Here is a 26,951-nt window from a genome sequence, read left to right on the forward strand (position 1 = left end):
GGCGCTTTAATAGAAAAGAAAAGCCGCCGTGCGCTGTCCAATCTCAGCGCACAGCACTTCTTCAGGATGACACCCGTGCCACGGTTGTCCAGGCGTGGAGCCAACGGAGGGGAGTTTGGGGAGCTGTAAAAAAAAAGAAGCTACATCAAATTTAAACACAGCCACCTGGCTTGTGATGTGAAGCATTAGCAACACTCGCATCTCCCCAAAGATGCTGGAACAAAAGATATTTAATGTTAAGCTTCATATTGCAACGTCAGATTTTTAATTTATTTTGATTTGGCATATGCTTTCTTAACTTCTCTCATACAACTTTGTAGTTGCATAAAGAAGGATGTATTTTTCTGTAATGTGTGGAGTGGGCGAGCAGCGAGGCGTCCGACTAACTTAATATCTCTTTACATTAGTTTTATGGCCAGTGGGACGCGCCTTTGATTGATAATGATTTTTGTCTGAGTCTCGTCTCCAGTAATTTATTGGAATGAGCGTGTCTCAAGATGCAATTATGTGCTCCAGGTAAGAAAAATAGAAATAGATGTTCTCGCCATCAGGAGATTACATAACGGAGACGTGCTCAGACCGGCTGACGCGTCTAAAACAACGTAACGGTGCGGCGTCGTGGGCGTGGAACGGCGTCAAACTCCGACAGCCGGTTCAGCTCCCTAATTGTGAAGGAATGTCATATGTGTAAAATAATAATAATAATAATAACTTTATTTATAAAGCACCTTTAAAAACAAAGTTTACAAAGTGCTCTACAGATAATCAAGGCAAAACAAATAGAATCGTAAGATACTGTGGGACGAATAAAGGAATATCATATATACAAATATAAAATTAAAAAATTTAAATTAAAAAAATAAATATAAAACAGACAAACTAAATTAGGGGAACTAAAGATCTGCATAAAAGGACGACATCACTTAAAAGCTGTTCTATAAAAATGAGTTTTAAGAAGTGATTTAAACGAAGTCACTGATTCTCCTGATTTTAAATAATCAGGCGGAGGAATAAAATGTTCACATAAGTGAAGCGCTTCAGAACAAGATGATTTAGTTACATTTCGTTGTTTGTGAAACCATGTTGTCTTACCAGCAGAGCAAAAGGACGACTACCTTCCTGGATGGATCGTGAAAAGCAAACCAATAAAAAAACTCATTCAAGGCTAAGACCAGGCCGTATGTTTCAATAATGTATCAGCATCAAATTATAACACATCCATCCAAACGGCTCACGTCTCCTTTTCCTTCCACAGACAATCTGGGGCTTTTATTTGGCTCCTGCCGGCTCGCTCTGACTGGGTTCAGGGATAGAGCAGGAATGCGGTGCTGAAATCCTCCCGGCCTTCGGTAATTACTTTACATCCAGACTATTACTGTTATCAGGACCGGATTAAGTCAATGAGCGCTGGGACTCCTGCCCAGGTCATCATCAGAAGACCGCCCCAAATCACTGCCCACTCCCACCAGGAGTACGAGCTGGTTGCTGGGAAACGTTTGGCAAAGCCACAACAGAGCTGCGTGTGTTGATTCAGCCCACAAGTAATTGCCTCGCTCTTAATGCGTCTAAATAAACAGTAATGAATTTCAATTTATACATGCTAGAAAAAAGCTGTGCGGGTGGAGATTGTACTTTTGTGTATCGCATGGTCAGAAGAGATAAGTGCAAGGTGTTATCAGGCTGGCCTGATTCCTCGGGGAAATGGAGTAACTCTATTACTTCAAATCGTCGATGCTCATCAATTATTTAACTTTTGATATATTTTATTGTGTCTTTTTTGTGCCAATAACCACTATAGATGTAAATAATAATGTAAAATGATTTGGTTTACATACGATTGAAGTAATTTTGAACTACTTGGCTGTTCAACATCTTCAGTGACAAACCTTAAAAGAAATTCAACACACGTAAATATAATCATATAAATCCAGAGTATTAACAAGTGGCTAGACTGTTTTTCACACGCAAAAGGCAATTTTATGTCCTTCTGCACACAGGAGACATGTGTGACATATTAATGACAGCTGCAGAGGCCAAACAACATTTAGACGGGAGCAGATTTTGAAAACTCCCGAAGCTTTACCTCAACGTATCAGAACTGTGTGTTTTCATCGGAGGAAAAAAACTGTCAGGTAAATGTTATTAAGAGAATGTCAATCGGTGAGTCGGGTAAAGAAGTTCAATTCACCGGCAGACACTCAGGACGCCCGCGCGCTCACCTGATGTCGTCCTCGTTGGCGAAGATGATGACCACTCTGGCGTTGGGGTTCTCACTCAGCCGGCGAACGATCTTGTCAAACTCTCCCGTTCTTGGCTCACGTGGTATTTTCACAGACTGGGAAATGCACGGACCACCTAATTGGAAGACAAAAGGAAAAAAAAGTTTCCAAATTAGACATTTGAAAGAAAAAAAAATGCAAAACATCCGAGCATCTCGGTAGCGGACGCTTGAACGCCGCTGTGTCCGTGTTTCTTGTTCAACAGAACTATTTGAGTCTTGATGTTTTTTTACATTTTTTAGTCTTCCATCTTCTAACCCACACAAATCTTTTTCAATCCTCTGGACTTTTTTTTTTAATAACATCTGCACAGGTATCATATTTCACGATGATGCGAGGTGTTAAAAAAAATCTTTCCCCTGGACCACAAGAGGCAACTTTAAGGCATGGAGACCCATCAATTCAGTTTATGGTGCTGCCAGTGAGACCAGGGGGGAGGAGAGAGAGAGAGAGAGAGAGAGGGGGGGGGGGGGTAGCATTTGAAGGTCTATCAATTGTGTCGTTGAAAACCGTTTTGTTCAGAGTCCCTTTTATAATCCACAAAGGTTGTTCGCTTTCGTTCGAGGTAAATACAAAATAAAAAGCCTCCAGATGTGGCCCATTTTAAAAAGAGACAGAAAGTAAACATAAGTGAACTACTTTTCTTCCATTTCTGTGGAATCTCGTGCTGGTAAACCCGCAGCGTTGTCCAGTGACATTGATAAGTTGAGTTCAGCTTGTTGAACACTGGCCAGCTCTGTATCTACAGTGACTCTCCTCGGATGAGTTCCCACAGAGCCCTCGGCCGCTCAGAAACGCTCCGGTACCAAACGCTGCTCTGGACGTCCCCCGGCCACCAACAAAGGCTTTTTAATTCCCAAATGCAACAATTCATTCCCAGTACAAATCCGACACAATAACTGTGGCTCTAATAACCTCTAGTTCACTTCCTTGGAAGCCAGACTCGCGCCATGAAACCAGGCCTGGCTCCGGCTCACCATGTTTTCGGTTGGAAAACCGGAAAAATGAGTAAAGAGTAGAGGGGATGCCGTGAACTGAACAACGGCGTCGTGCCGCTCTGCTCGCGGGTACAGAAAGTAACTTTGGGTTAAGCGAGGGGCTTCATGGTTCTGATTGTACACTGGGGATTCATTTAATGATGTTTCCTTTCTCTTCATGCTCGTGCTTTTGCCATTTCATTTTTTTTCCTCCGTTTTGAGTTTTTTTTTTTCTTCCCGAAAGGCTTCCTGTGTATGTTTCCGTGACAGTTCTGGCCTCCACATCCACTCGGCTGGTTAATGGATTAGCACCGCCTTCACTGGAGGAAGAGATTCCTCTTGTGTGAGCCGACCAATGTCCGTTGTTAGGGAGATGCTTAGCGACCACGCAAGACTTTCTTTTTTCTTCTTTTCATCAAAACCGCATCAACATTTTGAAGATTGCAACATACATGTTGCACTGGGGCGTGATGTATAAATAACACACATTAACAGGCCTATGAAGATAAGATGGAGTTAGGAAAGTAAGATGAAACAACATCTAACTAGAATGGGCACTCGGTAGAGCGCATACCTTCGCATACCACAAGATTGGGCATTGAATTATGAACATTTTGGCATTAGTTGCATGCCAATTGGATCAAAATTGACCGCGCTATGGTAAAAAGAAGATTTTGACCTTTTCATGACCTTGACCTTTAACCTGATCGATCCCAAAATCTAATCAAATGGTCCCCGGATAATAACCAATCATCCCACAAAATTTCATGCGATTCGGTTTAATACTTTTTTTGTTATGCGAGTATCACGCATACAAATAAATAAATAAATACACGGCGATCAAAACATAACCTTCCGCATTGTCAATGCGAAGGTAAAAATCACATTCAGAGTAAAACGTTGTTTTCGGTTGCTACTTTTTTTTTAAATCCCTCACACCAATCAAAACTGATTTTCTCAAACACCTTTATGAGCTCAATGGTTTTGTGCATAAGAGGCGTCATTTTATTTCCATGTGAGCATGATCTTCCCAATTTACTCTCGAATGCGAAAGCACTTTGTAAAGCATGTTTTGATTCGAGAGTGCACCCACAGAAGTCATACATCTGCACACTTTGATCGATGCGGCGTGACAGAAGAAGATGGAGATTGAATACCGCTGTTAAAGCTACGTCGGACAAATTCGCGACGCGCGTGCTTTAACCCTTGTGTTGCCTTCGGGTCATTTTGACCCGAATCAATATTACACCCTCCCCCCGCCTATGGGTCATTTTGACCCGATTCAATGTTTCACCCTCCTGTTACCTTTATATTTTCTAACATATTTTACCCTTTGGGTTCAATTTGACGCCAGCAATTAAAACCTCCAGAAAATTATTAGAATTAATATTGTTTTCCAAGTTTAAGTGTGAGGCACTTTATGTTTGTTTGTTGACTACCGAAAGAACACCGACATTAAACATTGAATGGGGTCAATTAATCCGAAGGCGGGGGGAGGGTGTAATATTGATTCGGATCAAAATGACCCGAAGGCAACACAAGGGTTAAATGGCCGCGCGTCCGGCCGTGGTCACGAGTGGTGACGTTGCTGTTCTGTACTCGCTGTACGCTTTGAGAGGCGCAGTTATCCACGTGCAGCCAAAACTCATTGAACGACAAATACATGAAAATAAACAAGTGAGTTGTTTCAAAGTAAACAGTACGGCTGTGTACCTTTCTTTCTCCGATCCTCGTTGTTAAAGGCCGAAGAAGAAGAAGAAGAAGGTTCACCCGTCTGCCTCTCTGTGTCATTACACATACACTTCCGAGACAGACACATGGGAAATTTAACAGCAGCAGGAGCTCTGTGCTCTCGGACGCTCTATCAATCATTGGATTCAATGTTTTTGCCTCACTGGTACTTCAAACCCCCCCCCCCCATCTCTCCCTCCACTCCCCTAACATCTGCTGTGTGGAGGCAGTGCGCTCATCCCTTCTTTTCGTTCCTTCTCTTCTCACACAACCGGCAGCATTGCTTAACCTCTGGAGAGAACAGCAGCAGTAGCAGGGGGGGGGGGGGGGACTGAACAAGTCCTGGTGGTGTGTTGTAACTCTGTGAGTCGTCGGGTTGACACTCCAACTCGTGTTGACACTCCAACTCGTGTTGTTGCTAACACCCATTTCTCCACGCATCTGTCCATCCGCCGCTCTGTGAGAGCAGGGTGGTCAGAGACACTCGAGGACCCCCCCCCCCCAATTCAAACTCCGTGACCGGGAGCAGCTCACCAAACAACACACTCAGTCCCGGACATGCTTTCCTTTTTATTTTTTTCCTTTCCCGCCACAAGGGCTTTGTTTTCATGACACACACAGACGCATACACGCAAACCTAATAACAATATCATTTTCCCACAGTATTTGCACTCTGACATATTTTTCTCGGGTTGATCCGGCTACGCCGAGCTTCTCCCAAGGACAATTATAGATCGCCTGAGTGGCTTTTAATTGGGCTTGGTAATTATGGGACTAACTCAATACATATTTTATATTAATTTGAGCTAATTAAACAAGTCTCGCAAGAGGTATCAGATTTTCAATAAAACACTTTGCTGGACGATCAGACAGGATGAAGTTAGGGAGCCCCCCCTCCCCCGCCTGTCTGCTTCTCATCAAACTTTCCGAAACTGAAGTAGACCGCCATCTCCCGTCTCGTGTTACTTAACATGAAGAAAGATAATTACAAAGCAATTAATTAGAAAAAAAGCTTGAACAACAACAACAAAAACACCCTTTACCTCTGGTGTGTTTTGCGTCTGTCCATTAATTACAATTTATATGAAAATTACCCGAAACATTATGCAGATTAACAATCATCGGCACGTGTAAAAACCTAAACTGAACCGCTGGGTTGTGTGTTGAGGTCTCACAAAGTAAAAAAATAAATAAATCAAAACATAAATAAATCGTCATGTCACTGTGGTCATTTCCCAGTATCTTGTTTCGACCCCAATACATTATCTAAATCTACTGGTGTAGTGGAGCAGAGTGTTTCTCTCCCAGCACTCGTCCCATACCTCCCTCAACATCTGAGCATCTAAAAAAAAACACCTCTAAAAATATCCGTTGCTGAGGAGACTGAGTGAGAGTCTCTCTCTCTCTCTCTCTTCCCCCCCCCCATTGTCAGCGAGAGACAGCCTTGCCATGAACATTAAATACTCCCCTCTCTCTCTCTTCTCTCTTCTCTTCCCCCCACCCACCCATTGTCAGCGAGAGACAGCCTTGCCATGAACATTAAATACTCCCCGGCTCTCCTCGGTGAGAAGTAGTGCAGAGGGACACAAAATACACCCAGGTGTCTGTAGTACAGCCACGGTGGAGGTGTTTTATAAATGGTCCGTTTTTTGGGACGCCCCTCGTGGCGATACCTGAACGAGCGGCTTACTCTGCAGCCGGAGAACATTACGAGCATGACAAGGCCGTCGTTCGGTCTATATTAGGGGGGCTTCATACAGAGTGAACTATTGACAAATCTCTATTCTTTGCATTAATATATATTGTCAGAGCCACAAGTGTGTTTTTAGTAAGTTGAAATTTCAGAACTGTTTATCATTTAATATTCAGAATTATGCTCACAGTGTAGGAACTACAGGTGAAATATATTGAAAGATATTTATGTTAATGACTGACGCTCGAGCCAGGTGATTTAATGGCGTCATGACGGCAGCAGGTGTAAGGAAAGAGCCGCATTAGACAAGAGAGCAGATAGGTTTTTTTTACCGTATGACCGTGTGATCGTTTTGAACGTTTATTCTTTTGTGTGCTTTGTCAGCGTTTTTTGCTGCTCAAAATAAAATCTGAAGAAAAGGAAATCATCTGAGGGAAAATATGGGCCGTAAAATAGTCTTGAAGCATGAAATAACGCCTCACTTGTCCTGTCATGCGCGTGCAAGGGAACTCACTGTGTCTGCAGCTCTTTAGTGGCTGAATGAAAACGACACCGACGGAACGCCGCTACATATATTATGAATAAAATATCACTATGACCCTGATATTCTGTCTCTTGTGTTATCATATAGCGAATGCAAGCAAACCTACAGGAGCAAAATCACTGTCGGAAACATTTGGTAAACCATACCCAAGCGTGCCGCACCCTCAAAGGTTTAGCCCCCCTTTTCTTTTCTTTAAACGGCGCCGTTGTTCCACAAAGCTTATGCGAAATGTGAACCAAAACAAGCTGATATACGGCGAGCACGACACAGAGAGAGAAATAATATCTCCTGAGCTGGTAAACTGTAAACCAGATGATTTATGCAAATCAGTTCATCAGAGGCCTGCCCAGTGTCTCGCTGCCTCTCCCGCAGTGCATGCTGGGACACGCTCAGAAAAACAACAGCATGGTTAAAAAAAGCTGACCGATCCCTGGTAGCAAAATGTTCCCGCGGATGAAATGCAGGGCATGTGCTGTGTTTTAATATCGCTACATTAGCTACGGATTGTGTTCTTCTTCTTCTTGCCATTAAAAAAAATAATATATGAATGCAGCTGCGGGTGAGTGGGAGGGAAATACCGGGGAGTGTGTGAAAGACTGCCCTCAAATCATTAGGGAGGCGCACCCTGAAGAGAACAGTCCCAAGTTCAGTTCCCTGGTCTAGCAACCCCCCCCCCCCCAGTGTCCTGGAGCAGGACTCTAAATCCCCCACAATGCCTGAGGCGCTGCTCTGTCGATGTGCTCCTGTACCTCACCGTGCAGGTCTGAGGGGATCAATTAAAGTACAAATTTGATATTATAATTATTAAAGACGACCTCAGACTACCAAATGATATCCTAGTCTGCATTATGATATGAGGACGGCTGAAATCTGAAGACAGTAACTGGCCTGCTCCTGTCTGCAACATGGGGGGTTTGAGGGGGTTAGAACAAATGGAACAAAATCGACATGATGTGCAAACTTTGGAAGAGAATACAATTTATTTGAACCACATGAATGGCTTTCACATTGGAGGGGAGAAGACAAATGACCCCAATTCCACCGACGGATCACTGCAATCTGTCTGGATTATGCCAAACGTGTCATTTTCCATATCCAAAACCGTACACAGAGATTGTTGTACAGTATATATATATATAAATGTTGTGTGTATATCGTACATTTTTCATTTAACACTAGATCAGAGTGTGTTTCTGCCAGGTTATCGGGGCCCTGCTGACCCCACAGGTTGTGTTCAGAGAGCAGCTCTGGGCTCGTTGAGGCTGGACTGCAGCTACACGTGAGGCTGGTGGGAGTCAAGTTTCTCCTCTCTGATATCACGCCTCTGCTCATGTAAATACATATCTGCAGTGAGAGAGACCGGGAAAATAGACAAACCTGCATTATATAAAGAAATGCAACAGCATTGCGATATGAATAACCATATCGAAAATGATTAGTTTCTCCGAAGTGTTTTGAATCCGTTCCCCGAGGCATTAATAATGACAAATATGAAAGGACTCTTATGAGGGCGACTGTGGATCGGCGGTTCGAGCCCCGGCTGCACTCGCCCATGGCGACGTGTCCTCGAGCGAGACACTTAACCCCTACATGGCTCCCATAGCTTGCCTATGGGGTATGAATGTTAGTTAGTCCCGATGAGCAGGTGGAACCGTAGCTCCTCCCATCAGTGTGTGGATGGGTGTGAATAGGTGTATGTATAATATTTGAGGACAGTAAAACGTGAGATATAATAAGTATAATGCTGTTGTACGGTTTATTGACTTAACTCAAACGTACACTTTCATGAATGGATATTTTGACAAATGCACCACAGTCTGATGACATTTGACTTGTTTCCTTATGGACGAGCAACGTGCACCATGGCTTCTCAATAGCTTCATGAAACTGAATAATGATTGTGAATTTCAACAGCATGGCAACTTTACAAAACCGATGAGGAGGGGTCAAATACTCAGGGGTCAGATTTGGGTTTTGAGGGAAATGCAAATACAGATGCAGGGTGGTGTATACACACTTACAAGTAAAAGATAATTAAGGGGGTGCCGGGGTTGCTTTTTGTTATTGTTGTCTTTTTTCTTTGGGAGGGGGGGTATGTGTGTGTGAATGTATGCGTGTGTGTGTGTGTGTGTGTGGGGGGGGGTGGGTGTATGTATATGTTTGTATATATATGTTTATGTCTGACATTTTTGTACTTGTTTTATGTTTATATCACTCAACAAATAAAAAAATGTACGTGACAAAAAAAAAACAATGAATCAATGTAATAATAATAATACATTACATTTCTATAGCGCTTTTAACAATACTCAAAGATGCTTTCAATCTACAAAATGTCTCCCTACAATATGGTTTGAGAATAGCAAACTGGGTTTGGACATCTACGTTATTGGCTGATGGCGAGTGTCCTTCGTCACCTCCCATTTGAATAGTAATCGGTGTAGAAAACATACGAGCCATTATGTATATTCTGAATAACTAGCGGTTCACTTCCTCTGTAACCCGGCGTTGTTGCGTTCCTGAAAGAAAGTGATGCTGCCCAATAGTTGTGTGTCAAAGAAAGACATGAAAGACAAATGAAAGGGAGCTATTTTCTCGCTTGCTGTGTGCAGTCGTCATTCATAATGGGATTCAAACAAACTCGTGGGGAGATCAGCTGGTGTCAATAAGAAAGACATCTGCATGGTGATGTGTGAAATTAGATCGGATTGGATTGAAGCCGACGATGATTGCTAAGATGCGTCGTGCCATATGTTTACCGCAAAATAAATACGGCACTATTTCTATTTCGAAAAAATATCTGAAATAAATATCCATAATCATATGATTAGAACAAATGTGTTTGTTTTCATCTTAGCCTCAAAGTAGTTCAGGGCACCAATTACCGCTGTTTAATTAAACGCACAGTCGTGGTTTTCGTGTTGACAAAATAAGGATGATAATTACATCAACTTAATATTACTGTGGAGTTTAAACTCCAATTTATGCTTGCATTTATTATTCCCACTTAACACGCCTGGACAAATGCATACGGCTGTGTGTTAGAGGACCTGAAGGACATTTTAAACGCGACTATCATTTCATATCGAATTCAATTCTACCCAGTGAATTTAAGCATGTTCCTAATTGCACATTTAATATGTTGTACCCGTAGCTATTCATTATTATTGGTGTAATTTGGCCATCCAACCCTTTAGTTGTGGATACGAATGATAAAGTTTCCTTTGACACGTCTTCTCAGCTCGAGAGGGCTCTTCCTCCTGAATCTGAGCGAGGGCGAAGAACCTAGATGTACTCTTGAAGTGTTTTCGGAAGATGTTCCTTAAACTCGATGAACTGGAGGCTAGTTCCAAAGCAACGAGTCTCGAGAACTGTGTTTTCGGAAGATTGCCACATCACTGTCCACTGAAGAGGACAGGAAGCTAATAGTCCAACAGAAAAGGTGAACAAGACAATATTTGAGTTGTCTTGTGCTACAAATGTCGTCCTGACGGTTGACAAAAAACATATTTGAGCCGACACAGGAACCGCGACAGGGTCGGATGCAGAGAACGCGGTATTTGTCTTTTGTTAACTGTGATGTCATAATTGAGTATACTTACTACTTCATTTCCCAAAGCTATATGGTAATTTGGCTTGCATATAAATTTAGTTGTTTAAGATTTGTATTGTTTTTGTTTTTTTAAAGTGTTGAATGCTGTGTTTTCAAATTCTCAACTACAGGTAAAAAAGAGATGAATTAATACATTTATTAACGACTGAATAAATTTTTTTTAAGTTACTACACGAACGAAAACATGAAAAAGCTTTAAATTAATGAAGAAAATCGAATTGGAGCAACAAACTATTGTCAGCATTAGCATATGTGTGCATAAGCATGGTGTGGCAGTGGGGTGTGGTTAGGCTCAGCAGCGGAGTGGATGGGGGGGGGGGGGGAATTTGACTCAGCTGGGATCAATTGTTTTTTTCTTTCTCTTCCCGATAAGAACAGGAGAAGCTGCATGGGGAGCGAGAGGAAGCGCTGGAGCAGATACTGGCGCAGCGTTCGGGAAAAGGAAACCCGACAGAAATAAAACCCGTTAAAAGTGCCACTTTACCCGTTGTTGCCTCTTTCGTGCCTACCCGATACTCACACTTGTTACACATGATAATTTAAGCAAATTACAATGAAATATTTCTTCATTTTAAACTTAATAAAACTTGTTTATGGTACCAACTGTCAAGGAAGTGGTAATTAAATAACACAATTGAATCCAGAACACATGCTAATTCCACTGACTCAATGTAGTACGTTGGTTGGAAATCATTTTATCAGAAGTAAAAAAAGAAAAAGACAGATTCAAACTGTTCATTCATTTTAGTTGTCGAGGAACAACAGTGGCTTTAGTTTGGGAGTGTATATGATTTGACTCTTTTAACTTTGTTGTGATCACATCACAAACTGAATCTTCTCTATTTCAGCCGAGATGAAATCGTTATCAACTGCTTGGGTCTAATATTCATGTCTCTGAAAGGAAGAAAATCATCCACTCGAGTTCGTATTGATGACTCGGCTAACAATCTGCGAAAAGTCCGCGTGAGAACACGGCCGCGTGGCGCTGAAGTTACACCCTGGCCTCAAAGTTGATGGATCAACAGAAAGTATGTGTTGGCATGGCTCTTTTCTTAATCCAAATGGCAACCAGTCCTGGTATTACATCTGTCAGCAACTCCGATATCAGCCCCACGCTGTAAGTCCCGGGGGGAAATAGACCCTCTCTGTTTATCCCCCAGAGCACAGGGAGCTCAGGGAGGGCCAGAGGGAAGCAGTGACATGTTATTTCATACTTCCTTCAATCTGGTACATGCTCTAAATATTTAGTATTTTGGAGGAAAGTTTGGAATGTATTAATAAGATAGAAATAGTTACAATTATGACCGATACGATGAACTTTTATCGCACACTGCTTTGTGTATAGAACCTCGGCACTATTTAAACTAAATTCCTGAACTAATTGGATTCACTTGCCGCAATCTGAATGGATAACGTTTGTGTTTATCCTGTTGTTCAACATATTTTAGGAGATATTTAGTTTGAACTTTCAAAGATTTCAAAGTAGTTTAAAAGCACTTAAAACACCGAACATCGGTAGTGTATGAAATCTTCCAGAATCAAACTGCACGGGTAAAATACACATAAAAGCAGTTCCTGCAAAAGCAATCTCTGAAATATTACTTTACAACATTACTGCTGCTAGACCATGACATCACATTAGAAACTATTATTTCAAGCACAAACGATGTATCTGCGTCGGCAGGAGACGGAGAGATCTAACGCGGTCTTTTTTTTTTGTCCAGCGGCTCTAAAGTTCTGAGCGGCGTCAAGAGCAGATGTCAGTTTGACCGGAGGATACACACTTCATGCACGGACATCCGGAGCGATACATCAGTCAAGTCACGGTCAGAAAGACCGTATAAAAATGCCCACAGTCTGGTTTGTCGGGAAAAAAACACACCAGACTTTACCTTCAGGCCCTGGGGGCCCAATTTAGAGGTATCGCTTTAATATTATGTGGAACGTATTGAATCACTTACTGTTCACGACAAAACAAAGTTCGGTAAAGTTGGAAAGATATTTCACAGAATCGGGGACTATTTTCTCTCGGCTACTGAAATCCGACAACTATTTTTGTGCTGAAAGGCAGCTTACTATTTACTTACTATTTATAATGTCGCACGCAACCATATTATAAAAGCAATAAGGTACGGGAGGCAGTACTGTATCCTCAATAATGTCCCGTTCAAGGGTTTGCCTAACAACACCCATGAAGCGGACATTATTGACGATACAGTGCTGCCTCTCGTACCTTATTGCTTAACCCTTGTGTTGCCTTCGGGTCAATTTGACCCGATTCGATGTTTCACCCTCCTGTCGCCTTCAGGTCAATATGACCCGATTCAATGTTTAACCCTCCTGTTACCTTTATATTTACTAACATATTTTACCCTTGAGGTCAATATGACCCCAGCTATTAAAATCTCCAGAAAATTATAAGAATTAATATTGTTTTCCAAGTTTAAGTGTGAGGTACTTTATGTTTGTTTGTTGACTCCCGAAAGAACACCGACATTAAACATTGAATCGGGTCAAATTAATCCGAAGGCGGGGGGAGGGTGTAATATTGAATCGGGTCAAAATGACCCGAAGGCAACACAAGGGTTAAATAAACTATCGTGCATAAAAGTGAACGCTCCACCTTGAACAGATATTAAGTAAAGTAAAGATAATGCCTCTCTTTAAATCTGCACTTGATAAAAAACATTTGAATGCTTTTTCTGTGATTAATGATCTTTATGGTTTGACTTAAGAAAAACCTTTGAGTTCTACTTCTACCGCTGTCTCCACCAACATTCCCAGTTTGAGTAAAATACAGGGTTTGCCTGAATCCCGAAACCACTAAATCTGTCCGTGAAATAACAAACCAAGTTCAGGGTTACTTGCAGTCAGATTCATGGTGAAATACACTTTGCGCAGGTATTAGATATATTAATCGCTTGCTTTCATGATACCACCCCGATTATAAAGCAGAGCGGGAATTTAATAATTGGATGTATTTTGCTGGTCACGTTACAAATCAGTACGGCAATTCCATCCACAATTTGAGTTGCAAAGGCAGAGCGGTGCTGTTCATGTGGAGGCGATCTGCCATTGTTTCTTAAGTTAAAATAAAAATTCAATACAAGTTTGACTGTAATGTTTTGCAACATTCGTGCAGCGTTCGCAGGTTGTATCCGGGGTCCAGCGGCAACGGTGAACAGCAGCCAACGAGCCTCTGTTTGCACATGATATACTGAACGTGTGTTGCATGTTCAAATTGCACCAAACTTGGCAACGCCCTCAATGGGGTCCCCGACAATACACCTGCAAAGTGTGAAGTAAATAGGATTAGCGGTTCTCAAGATATGCGAAGAACACTCAGACTGAGGGACAGGCGGCGACTCCCTGCTTTATCGTTACAGGTGCATGACAACAGGTTCTGGGGCGACAATAAATTAGATTACAAAATGTCTGAATGACATTTTCCTTCTCGCTGCAAATGATTTAGAAGTCAAAGACAGGCCTCTAGGCACCGTGAAATGAGCTTTTCTGCACCGTGGTAAAACGATTCACCTGACAACCACGGGACTCCCCTCTTACCAAAGAGAATCTGCAAAGCTCTTCAGAAGAAAATGTTGTTAAACCTTACAGCCGAAAGAGTAAAGTGTAAAAGCGCATGCTGCTAACGTTAATGGCGCCGTCTGATCAGGCGTGGGTTACGGCCGACGAGCGGGCCTCGAGGCGCACGTCCTCGCTTTGGCAAAGAGCGGCTGGAAACATTTTATGTGAGACTGTCAGGCTCCGTTAGTTGATGTGTTACTTCCTTCACCAACTTGCATACATTTATGACAACAGATGAGGGAAGTACTGGAGGACATTATTGTTCCCGTCCCCCTGGCACATCACAATAGTTTCTTTACCAGTGCTTGAGATGTGATAAATAGTTTCTTGACTTTGCTGGCATTCGTCATTGTAACCTGCTGATGCAGTAGTTTACGATTTAGTCACATTTTGTGTTTAGTAAATTAGAATTATGAGACGCGTCGCGAGATTATGCCCCCCCCCCCCAAAACGACATTAATTTAAAATGACAAGAAAGTAAGAATTCGGATATAAAGGAATTTTTCAATTCAATTCAATTCAGTTTATTTGTATAGCCCAATTTCACAAATTAGTCTCGGAGTGCTTTACAATCTGTACACATAGACATCCCTGACCTTTGACCTCACATCGGATCAGGAAAAACTCCCAAATAACCCTTCAGGGGGAAAAAAGGGAAGAAACCTTCAGGAGAGCAACAGAGGAGGATCCCTCTCCAGGATGGACAGATGCAATAGATGTAATGTGTACAGAAGGACATATTTAGAGTTTAAATACATTCAATGAATGTGACAGAGTGTATGAATAGTTCATAGTAGGCATATTCCACGATGGAGACCTCCATGATCCATCAGGCAGATGGAGGTAGAGAGGAGGAGTGGGCGGAGTCTCAACAGTGGGCGGAGTCTCAACAGGACAGTGGCGTAGTCAGGAGCAGGAATTCCACGACCCAGACCTCGATGATCCATCAGGCAGATAGGATATATGTCGTCTCATAGGGTCCGATGACCCCATGAGACGTGAAGTCAAAAGGACTCCGGGGAGAAAGCAGAGTTAGACTTTTTATAATTGTAATTATTGTGATTTAAATTTGAATAAATCAGTTTTTCTTGGTTCAAATGAGCTTTTGAACACTTTATTATTATTATTGATCCCATGAACAGATTTCATATGAACAGACTGTCAGTTATTGATCATTTCCATTTGGTTATTTTCTTTTCAATCGATGCGTTCAAAGTTCACTTCCCCGACTCGTGTGTTTGAGTTGCTGCTCAAGACGTGAAGAGTCGGCGTGGCTGCAGCAATGATACAATTAATTCAGAAATGTGCTATTATTATATCAATTGCTTATTGCTTATCTTTTTGCTTGTTTTATACAATCAGCGGTAATACTCAAACGCATGCTACCTTTTGTGAAATTGTTACGATGGCCAAATAGTGGACAAGGTGGAATCATTTTAGGAACGGCCGGACTTCCTTCTGTAAATCACAGCGTATCTCATTTGCACATTGTGCAGACTGTCAACGTATCCTTCGATGCAAACAAGAGGATTAGAGAGAATATCTGAGAAAAGTTCCGCGCGATCGAACCGACCGCACACATTTGAGTTCTGCGTTGTGAGCGTGAAGTTTGGGAAGTGTTGGCAAGCGCACTCTGCAAAGAGGAGATCTGCGGCAGTCTTTTGACGATCGTTCTCTCTCTCTCTCTCCGCACACCTGCAGCTGAAACCCTTCATTGAGTTCCAAACTGTCTGCAGGTATACGGCGTTCCAGGTGGTCGCGAAGGAACGTAAAGCGGTCCGCGGGAAATGTAGCCGCGACGGATTTAAAGACATGGCACCATTTGCGAAATGCTGCAAACTGCTAATCAAACACGGTCATGAGCAGTGGGGAAATGGGGGAAAAAAGAAGTGTTGAATGGGCACAGCAGCATATCAATGTACCAGAAGTGGAGAGCGAGAGAAGAGAAATAAGGAAATCCAGTCCAAATGTTTCCTTTTAGTGAATTACCTCTTTTTCTCAATCACGGCAGGAGCTCAAAAAAGAAATAAACATGTAATGCCGTGGATAAAAATGCTTGTCCAAGGCATGTCGCCGCTGATCCGCATGTTTACCGCCCCTGGATGGACGGGCGAGCTGTATGTGCGGCTGATGGGTGAAATACCAACGTTACAGGTGGTTGCGCAATCACAGCAAATTCCCCTCTCGTCTCAATGTTTCTCTTAACGCTCGGAAAGCCAAACGCGCCATTTATCAGGACTCAATGAGGCCTGAAGCAGGAGGAGCAGCTGTCTGAGCCCTGACAAGGATTTCCTGTGTTTGACATGCTAAGCCAAGGGGACATGAACTCCTACCCTCCTTCCTCCGTGCTCCTGTGTCGGCTCCTGTGTCGGCTGAGTTGACCGCAGTTGCATTTCAAGGGTGACAACAGCGAGTCACAGTGATTAGAAAGAGTGCAGATCTCTGTCAGGTGAGTCTTCGACAGCCAGTGCGATATTGTGTCATTGAATGAATACAACTCAAAATTGGCGTACCCCCGTCCCGATTAGACCCCCCCCCCCCCACACACACACACACACATTGCTTCTCTGGTGGCAGACTATCGGTGATGCGGACAGTGGCCTCAATCGGCCTCGGGTCAGTAATTTGGAGATCCAGGCAAACTCAGCAATTTATTTGTCCTCTGTATATTTAGTATTTAGTATTGTTATTGTGTTTTATATTCATTTTCTATTAATGCTCTGATGTGCACCGCTGCTATGATTTTGAAATGTCCCCACTGTGGGACTAATAAAGGAATATCTAATCTAATCTAATCTGACCTAATTAAGATACCGAGTGCAGACGTATAAAACAGGCAATAAAAGTGTGTTTTGAGAGTGTCCCAGAGTGTATGCAGCCAGAACTGGTCACCCAAGATATCGTGCAGTTTGCCTGCAGATGGATGCACAATTAGCATTTGCACAATTATAAATGACATAGTCGGGAGAAGAAAGCTGTTTTCTTCTTAACCAGTTTATTCTCCCTGGAAGTCAAAACATTCCCCAACAATTAAGATGAAGAAGAGGGAAGAGAGGCATACATGTTTAACGTCTTGAGCTTCACATACCGAACCCGGAAGTGTGTCAGCACCCTGAATATTTGTGTGTTGCTTGCTGAGTGGTGTCATCATCAAATGGCAATATGTCAGACATAATTATCTCCGGGAGGATCATGCGATTGTTCCCGCGTGCGTGCGCGCGTGACTAAGAGCGGCTGTGACACTGAGTCCTGCTACCGTGACAGAGTGAGAGAGTGAGAGAGAGAGAGTGAGCGAGCGCCTCTTTTGTTTGTCCGCCGCGGCTCATCTCGCCTCCCCGCTGCAGCAACGCCTACAACATTTTGGAGAGCCAATAACGTCTGCGTGATCAAGGACGCAGCGGCGCGGTTATTATGACTCACGCTTTGTCAAAAACACCTTACAGCGACTACTCTACTGGCCTCCAGTGTCATGTCTCGTCGGCTATGTGAAGTTTTAGGTTTTAGTCCTGTTTTCCATGTCCGCTTTTATTTTGTAGTAACTGTCCTCTCTCGTTTCAGAAACTTTATTTCCTGCCCTGGTGTTTCCTCGTTAGTGTGATTGCCTGCTCCACCCCTGATTGTGTCCACCTGTTCCCCATTTCCTCATGTATTTTAAGCCTGTGTCTACCTGTGTCTTGTGTCAGATCGTCTTGTCTCAAGTCTCGTCCTGATCCTTCTAGTCTTAAGTGATTGTTGTTCATGTTAGTGTAGTCTTTTGTCCTGATTTGCAGTTTCCAGCATAGCTGTGATTTTGTTTATACTTTGATCAAGTTGTTTTCCCAGCATAGCTGTGATTTTCTGTTTTTTCTAAACCCGATCTTAGTTTCCTGCTCAGCAGCAACTTTAAGTTGTACTTTGTTTTTTGGGGATATCCTATGTTTAAATAAACCCTTTTTGATTGCCCTGAGCTTTGGAGTCGTGCTCTTGGGTCCTGTTTTTGAGTCGTGACATCCAGGTGTGGGGGCCGCTACCGATAACCCAGCTGAGTGCATCGCCCGAAGCAACACACACACACACACACACACAGAGCGGTGCCCGGCCTTACCTTTTTATTTGTCGGTCGTGTATCTGTTGTGTGCGACATACACGTCTGATGCTTTTCCAGTGTAGACGGGGTTTGTGGGTCGTATTCACGGTACGTCAGCGGTCGTTAAAGACACACCTGGCGGCCGTCTGCAGTCTGGTGCTCCTCTCTAGTTTCTTGTTTGCAACAGCTGCACGCATCGTATCATCTTATTATGGCTGACATCTCAATATGAGATCCACGAATGTGTCACTTCGCAAATAAACATAATTCCAATAAAACATGAGAGCAGCGGCTAACCCGAATCCCCTTTCGAAAGCAAGTTAACGTGGAAAAACGGAAAAGAAGAATAAAAGTGTTCTTCTTCTCGACGTAGCAGATCGCACATCTCCTAGAATAATGCTGTTTTTTAATCACAGAAAATAAGATTATTTATTACCCAAGACAAACTGGTGAGGTCAGCGAAATCCAACAAAAGAAGCCTCAGGCATTCAGAAAGAAACCAAAACAATAAAACAATTGGTTAATAATGTCAATGACATATGTGCTACGCTAATGCATCACGGCATTGTTGTCTGATTTTTCAAATGTTTTTTTATCAGAACACTGTCGAGAACACGTCGTCTTCATTTTTGAGTCTAAACCTTCATGGTTACATGTTTGTTCACGGCGGATGCTGCAGGTATGCCGTATTTAACGGAAACAAAACCGGCGTTCAGAATTTTCAAGATTCTTTTCACTCATCTCGCAGAAAAGACGAGACGACCTCGGCAGAAACATGCGAGTCCCCCTCACTTGTCTTTTCTCACTCTTTCCAGCTTGAGTTTTCCAGCATGTTTTCCTCTAACAGAACTCTAAAGGTTATTTTCATCCTCCTCTCAGATTACGTTCACCCCCCGCCATGTCAAACTGTTTCCGCTTCGCGGTACCGACACTCGAGTCCAGCCGGTCGCTCCAGCGACTGTTTCCAGTTTAATTATGTCTCCACTTAAAATCCACTGGAGCTGCGATCGCATGACATTAGTGTCTCTCGCCAGCGAGAACATCATCCAACATCCAACACAACTTCTCAAAAATACCACACACACGCTAAATTCAATTTTTTTTAAACATTCATAAGTTGGGCTGTGGAATTTCAAAGACGCCCAATTGGAAAGAAAAAGGACAGATGATGAAACTAAATGGATATTTGAATGGCCGGATATTTTTGGATTATTCTTCCCTTTTAATTTGTTTTGCTTTTTTTTTTCACATTCGTGGAGACATTTTTACATTTTTCCTCCAGCTAGCCTGAAAGAGAAACATTAAACTCCCGTACAATGTGAAGAGAAAGCCGTAATATTCATTCACGAGCTTGAAACTGTCGTGTTTATTGATACACATAAGGCGTGAGAACAAATTGCTCTCGATTATAACTCTTTATTCCCACACCTGAATGCCCCCTGGGTCCAAGTTCTGTTCCTGATGAACATATTTGAACACCAATGTATTGACATCCATGTAAAACATATACCACAGAGACTAGATTATGCAGGAAAAGACAACAGACTCTTCTCACAGGAACACCAGCTGCAGTGTGTTGATTTGAGGGTATCGCAACGAGCATATGGGTGTTAGGATATCACGAGCATATGGGTGTTAGGATATCACGAGCATATGGGTGTTAGGATATCACGAGCATATGGATGTTAGGATATCACGAGCATATGGTCGGTCTGCGGGTCGACACACCTGCTTCGCTGTGAGGCCAAAGAAAAGCAGCTCGGCTGAAACGGCCTCGAAAAAAAACAAATCAAGAACAAAGTCCTTAAAGTCGTGCTGAGATTCTTCTCCCTTTCCTTTCAAAGGAAATATCTTTTACTACGACACAACTCAATTTTAAAAAGGATAACACGTTGTTGAACCTACTTTTGGAAACAGCGTGCCCTCTCCAGTAATATACAGTTTCAAAGATGTTGATTTGTACGAAATAAATAATAAAAGCCAAAGCATCTCCGTGGTTCTACTCCCACTTCAGGTCAAGCCGCCATTCACGGCTACATTTTCCACACAGTGGAAACGGGACCGCTGTGACATTAGGTGGGCGAGACCGCCGCTCAGCACGGCCTTCGGCTGGTTAATGAGACAGAACATTTGGCCGGTTCTGATCCGGCTGTTTTATTATGTGAGCAGACAACTGCAGAACCCATTTAGGAGCCAAACACCTGTGGCTTTGGTTTTGAAAAGAGCTGCCTGCCCCGTCCTCCGTCGTATAATCAATCACAGTCTGAATGGGAGGAAAGGCCCCGGGAATCGAACGGCGTCCTTCAGCACGTGGACAATGGACGCGTGAAGAAAACGCCCCTTTTAATGCGGTTAAACGAGTTCAGTATGGAGACCTATACGCGTGGTTTTGGTGAGTATTAAATAAACTTATATATATTTATTGGATTAAATTTGACTTTTTTCATCCCCAGGCGGGAAATTTATTGACGCAGCTTGCAACACATTAAAATGAAATAAAATAGCAGGACATATTACATTTAATAATTGAAATAATAAAAAATGAAAATGTAAAAAAATTCAATAAAAATGAAAGTCTATCTAAAGTATAAAGTGACAGCAGAGCAAGATTTATTGATGATCAATTTGTGGAGGATTTGGCCAGAGGGGATTTTTTATAAAGTTTATTAATATTATATTTAATAACATATTTAACTAAAGCCAGTGTTACGCAGGGCCGTGACATACGCAGGAGGTATTGGAAGGACACTTTAGTAAAATACAGGCTTCACTCATGCCCAGACGTCGGGGTTCATTTCTCAATCCCACGAGGTCCTCCGCTAACAGAGTTCTGTGTGAGTGAGACTTTACACTGTCTGGGGCCCCGTCGGTCATCTTGGTCGGTTTGACCCCTCTGTGCCCAGACTTTAAAAACCAGAAGCCTCCTCTTCTTGTGGTTCGTACTTTGGTCACCGTGACATTCAGGAACTGTTGATCAAACCAGACGCGGATAAGATTCATGTAATTTTCCAACTCGAGCAGAGGCCCCGCCCTGGGGCCAGACGAGTGTATTGACGATAGATTGCTGTCTCTCACACATCACTGCATGATTACCTCTTTAGTCTGCATCAGCAAGACGTTGGCTGTTATAAAATGTACTGACGGATTCGACTTGTTCACTCTGAGGGAATTTACATGATAACGAAAACTGTGCAGTGCATGTGGGTTGTACGTAAAGTCTCCAGATGTGATCCTTGTTTTAATTAAGTGACCTGAAGGCCCCTTTAGGGATTCTACAGCTGTGCTTGAGAAAAACAACAGATCCAGAAACATCAGGTAGCAGGTTTATCCTTTTCATTGTCAAAACAAATGTATTTATCTCTGAAACACATCGTATGATTACAACCTGTATGGCACAAAACAGTCAGTGCGTTTACATGATGGTATAATTCGAATCTTGCTTTATCCCAATATACATGGCAGTGAGTAATTGAATCATTGGCGAAGCATGTCATATCCCCGGATACGATAGGTGGCGTTTTCATTACAACGATACAGCCATTTCCGCTGGAGTTACATGCCGCGAGAGTTAATTATCAACTGGATCCAGGGTGTTAATCGATCAAGTCGGACCGCACATAGTCCGACTAAGGTGTTTACATGAAACGGATAATTCGATTTCAGTCCGACTAAGCCAATAATTCGATTGCAAATAACCGCACTGAGTGTTTTAAATGCCTTTCCTATCTCATTTAAATCCTATTTCGAGTTTTTTTTCCTCGATTGTTTACACCGGCTTATGGTTTTCATCTAATGGCACCGACTCGATTATTTGATATTCTATTTCTATCTTTCACAGATATCTGTATCAATCTATATTGTACTTAAATCCATATGCAAAGTAAGGCCTTAATGGGCATTAAACACCAGTGTCTTTAAAGTATCTTTTTTCTCCTTCTTAAATCATATTGAAACTGTCATGTTGGGTTCTGAGTCCCTTTTGCATGGTCTGTTAGGCAAATATTCTCTCTCTCTCTCTCTCTCTCTCTCTCTCTCTCTCTCTCTCTCTGCGATCTGCTGCCGGTGCTTCTCCACGCTGACCGGTGATGGGCTGCAGCGTTGAGCTGGCAGGAGAGAAAGGGACGGCGGTGGCACAGAGAGTACTGGACATGTCGGTAGTGATTACGCTCGGCTTCACGGAGGGTCAAGGGTCGGCCAGCAGCTCCCAAACTGACTGTATTCACAGCACTGTGCAGTGCCATCTCCTCGTGCTGCTGCGGGGCCAGCTCTGCAGAAACAAGAGCTCCCTCCTTTCATCAGGCCTGGATCTATGCAAGTTTTACAGTACTTTGCATTATTTCCATTGTTGACTTTAGAGCTATTTGATAGAACTTCTGCACCGTAAGGTGTTTTTGGACAGTAGGAACTTTTTCATAGTTAAGAACTTAGTTCTAATTCTGCGTTCATGCCAATATTCGCACCGCTTTACTTGCGTGAGTTTACTCGCCTGACAAGTTGTGCTTTTTTTCGCGCCTTAGTGGCTTAACTTTGTGGTTGTACTCCGTGGAAACAGTTATCATTTCCGCCATCCACCACGGAAGATATAACCACTATTTCTGCTTTATAGTTGCTGTGGACATCCCACAAACGTCGGAACATCTAACGCCCTCGTGTCTGGGTTCATGACGTCACCCGTAGGCTCACACAGCTACGTGACTTTCACCGACTACGTCTGAATGGCTGCCGCTTCCGGCGCTGCTAGAGTAGCAGCAGCCAGTTAGATTCAACAACGACACAACGGCAGTGATGACGGGCGGAGCGTCTCAATGCTGATTGGCTTTCACAACTAAACGTCGGGGGAATTTTTTTTAAAATATTGAAACTTGAGGCAAATTTCGAAAATTCTCTCCCGTCACAACCATTCACGTCTGTGCGTTGACTTTGCATGGGATCTAGTCTCGTGAAAAATTATCAACGCTTTTGGTGTGAACGCAGCATAAGAACCCTCATTACCTTCGCATTGAAAATGCCGGAAGGTTATGTTTTGATCGCCGTGTATTTATTTATTTATTTATTTATTTGTATGCGTGTTATTCGCAAATCTCAAAAAGTATTGAACTGAATCGCATGAAATTTGGTGGGATGATTGTTTATTATCCGGGGACCAGTTGATGAGATTTTGGGATCGATCGGGTCAAAGGTCATGAACAGGTCAAAATCTTTGCAGAACTCAAAAAGTATTGAACCGAATCGCATGACATTTGGTGGGATGATTGTTTATTATCCGGGGACCAGTTGACTAGATTTTGGGATCGATCGGGTCAAAGGTCAAGGTCAAAGGTCATGAACAGGTCAAAATGTTCTTGAATCGCCTGAAATTTGGTGGGATGATTGGTTATTATCCGGGGACCATTTGATTAGATTTTGGGATCAATCAGGTCAAAGGTCAAGGTCATGGAAAGGTCAAACTCTTTTTTTACCATAGCACGATACATTTTTGTCCAATTGGCATGTAACTAATGCCAAAATGTTCATAATTCAATGCCCAATCTTGTGATATGCGAAGGTATGCGCTCTACCGAGTGCCCATTCTAGTTTCTATTGTGTCAGCACTGCAAGAACAAGGAATGCTGCTAGTTTTTAGAGACCTTTTTAGGTACTCTCTCAGCACAAGAGGAACCATTACATAAGGGTAATGGCTTGAATTCCCACATTTAGGCACAGGATCCTTGAGCACCAAACAAAATAATTGGATTAGGATAAGTCGGCCTCCTGTTTAAAGATGTCCAATCAGAGGTAAACCCCTCTCAGTGGTTCTCAAAGTGAAATCAACAGCGGGGAACTGCTCTCACATCAGCCCCGACAAACCCCGGGAGGTTTGGATGGAATGTTCGAGGAAACACTCACCGTCCTCTCTGGACTTCTGAATAAACGCATCAACGCCACTCTCTCCGTAGTTTCCCTCAGAGGCCACCGTGGAGACGTAGTTCCAGCGCATGGCTTTGACAATGTCCACCATGGCTTGGACCTGGTAGGTGTCCGGGGGCACCACCCGGGAGAAGAAGTCGTAGCGGGTGTTATCGCTCAGTTCCGGAGCTGTGGAGGCGTAGCTCACCTGAGGGATCTGAGAGCGAGAGAGAGAGGGGGGGGGGATGTGGGTTACACACTGTGTATGACACTCATGTGCTTTGTGTGAATGCAGCAGGAACGGCTCCTGGCAGCTTCATGTACAAACGCATGACTATAGTATGACACCTAAACATCTGCTGAACTGCTCCTTGGTTGTTATTCACCATCCACAGTTGGCGTGCCATTGCTTTAAATAGTCCTGATCATCACGGGCTCAGCTGTAGCTAAAATATGCCCTCCCCACCAGTTGAGCAACACGGAGCTGCTGTGGAATTCGCACTCGTCTCCGACAGCATGTGAGGTTTGAAGAACATGTGATTCGCCTGTCGGAGCTTCGTTAATACTCCGTGTTCTTGTCAGAAATCACAAAGCCTTTGTCGTGTAATGTGAAAGGCGAGAAAACTGTGGGCAAGATTTTTACAGTGTTGTATTACATGCAACAGTTAGAAATCAGTGAGCTCAACTGTTGAGAGAGAACCTGAGCTGATGGAGCATAAGTCAAACCTGTTGAAGCGATTGCAACTGCTTAAAATAATGTTGATATTGTTATTAATTGATATTCTCATATTGTTTTAAAAATGCATTAATTAGAGATGAAAACAGCTTTGCTGTCGATGGCAATGTTCAGAGTTATGCTCTGTTAGTTATTCTTTTCCACCAAAATTCGCACGTACGCAGGTTGTTTTTTTTAACATGAAAAACCTGTAAAAGGCGCCAGAATCCTTTTCCCTCGTGAGCGTGCCGTGCTGTTGAAGGGGCCTCGCCGCTTTTCTTTTCCTGGTGTGTCAAACGGTGACTTTCTTCTTCTTTCATTTTGTTTCTCTAGAGCTCGAGTGAAGTTTGACGATCAGCAAGGTAGAAGTACTGTCGTCTGACTGGAGTCTGGCCCCTTGAGGAGAGCATACAAATAAAAGATGTTGTACATTTCTACAATTATAATAATTGTCCAAATCCCTGTTGATTTTATTTACTATGCAGATACTTCAACGGCACAAAGTATCGCACCAGAAAAAGGTGATAAAATAACCATTTCCACTCTGGGGTCATGTGACCATCTCTGCCGATTTAAGGCTAGAGCCGATAAAAAGCCTACTGCTCATAGGAACCCTTTCCACTGAAGGCAGGTGTTAGTGGGTGTTAGCAGGGGGGGGGGGGGGGGGTCGTGGGAAAGTAGTTTTAGTTGGTATAAAATCTGGCAATCTTTAAGTTATTTCAGATTTATTCTAATCACAGTTTCTGTGATCTTCTTATGGCTCGTGCTGCACAGTTCGGAAGTAAACTCACCAACGTTTATGACCTTCAATAATGGGTTTCATGGTTTAACTTCACATATAGACATTTATATATATGGACTTTTTCTACTGATGCTTTTAAAAAAAAATGTTGGTCCTGATTCTCCAGGTTTGATGAATTCAGGCAGTAGATGTAGAAGCTGAGTCTCTTAATGTGCACGTCCAGCTCGTTATTAGAGCAGAGAAGAGGAGCGACGGATCATAAAACTCACCGTTCGCCTGACGGAGCGGAATCACACAAGAAAATAGGGACCACGTGCGTATAACTTTTACAGATCCCTGATCACGTTTGTTTACCGCCGATACCAATTGCCAATCATTTATGATCCGTATTGGCAGATACAGATCCCTTAGTTGTTTTGATTTTACAGCTGTCCACGTCCCAGAAAATGTGAACCATCAAAAAGTCTAAATGTTATCCTTTTACGTTGTTAAAGTGGTTAATGGTGTCCTGATGGCATATATTTGACTGAATATTGGCAAATAAAAATCATCAGTAAAACTTTATTTTACACTGTGATGGTTGATATTAAACTGTAATTAATCCGTGGATCGACAGCGGTCCACTCCAGCAGAGTACCTGAAGTCACTCCTGCCTTTTAAAGATGTCTTAATCCCAGAAAGTGTCATTTTTACGGTGTGAAAAAGTAAAACACAAACAAATTAAAAATAATGTTTAAAAACATAAAAGTGATATTTCAGAGTATTGTGTAGTTTTAGTAACCATTTGGACATTAAAATGAATATACAGTTAGCCACATTCAACTCCCTCCCGTGCAGTATTCTTTCTTTCTAAATATTTTCAGTAAAATGTTCAAAGATAAATAAGGACTTTGCCTTCTCATTGCATGACTGACACTTGAAATGAAATGTTGCTTATCCCTTCCAAATACTATTTGTCATGGTAGAGATACTTTGTTTTTTTTTGACAAATACTGTCACCTCTTGAGCGACTGAGATGGGGGTTGGTGACAATCTGAATATGAGACAGAGAAACACTTTGAAATCAATTAAAACATGAATTTGTTCCAGCTAAGAAGACGGGCGCCTTTATTTCCATGCT

The 26,951-nt window shown here is 42.7% G+C and overlaps 1 protein-coding gene across 2 annotated transcripts in view; it reads right to left on the minus strand.

The window, feature by feature from the left end:
* LOC130199669 (metabotropic glutamate receptor 4-like) overlaps positions 1-26,951 on the minus strand; it is a 135,569-nt gene that overhangs the window by 35,303 nt on the left and 73,315 nt on the right. For both annotated transcript variants that reach the window (XM_056423372.1, XM_056423373.1), the window contains exons 2-3: positions 24,375-24,591; positions 2,220-2,355 (exon numbers count right to left, since the gene is read on the minus strand). In XM_056423372.1, coding sequence (XP_056279347.1) covers positions 2,220-2,355; positions 24,375-24,591 — 353 coding nt within the window. The remainder of the gene's footprint in view (positions 1-2,219; positions 2,356-24,374; positions 24,592-26,951) is intronic.

Source organism: Pseudoliparis swirei, chromosome 9 (genome assembly GCF_029220125.1).
Source record: "Pseudoliparis swirei isolate HS2019 ecotype Mariana Trench chromosome 9, NWPU_hadal_v1, whole genome shotgun sequence".
NCBI lineage: Eukaryota > Metazoa > Chordata > Actinopteri > Perciformes > Liparidae > Pseudoliparis > Pseudoliparis swirei.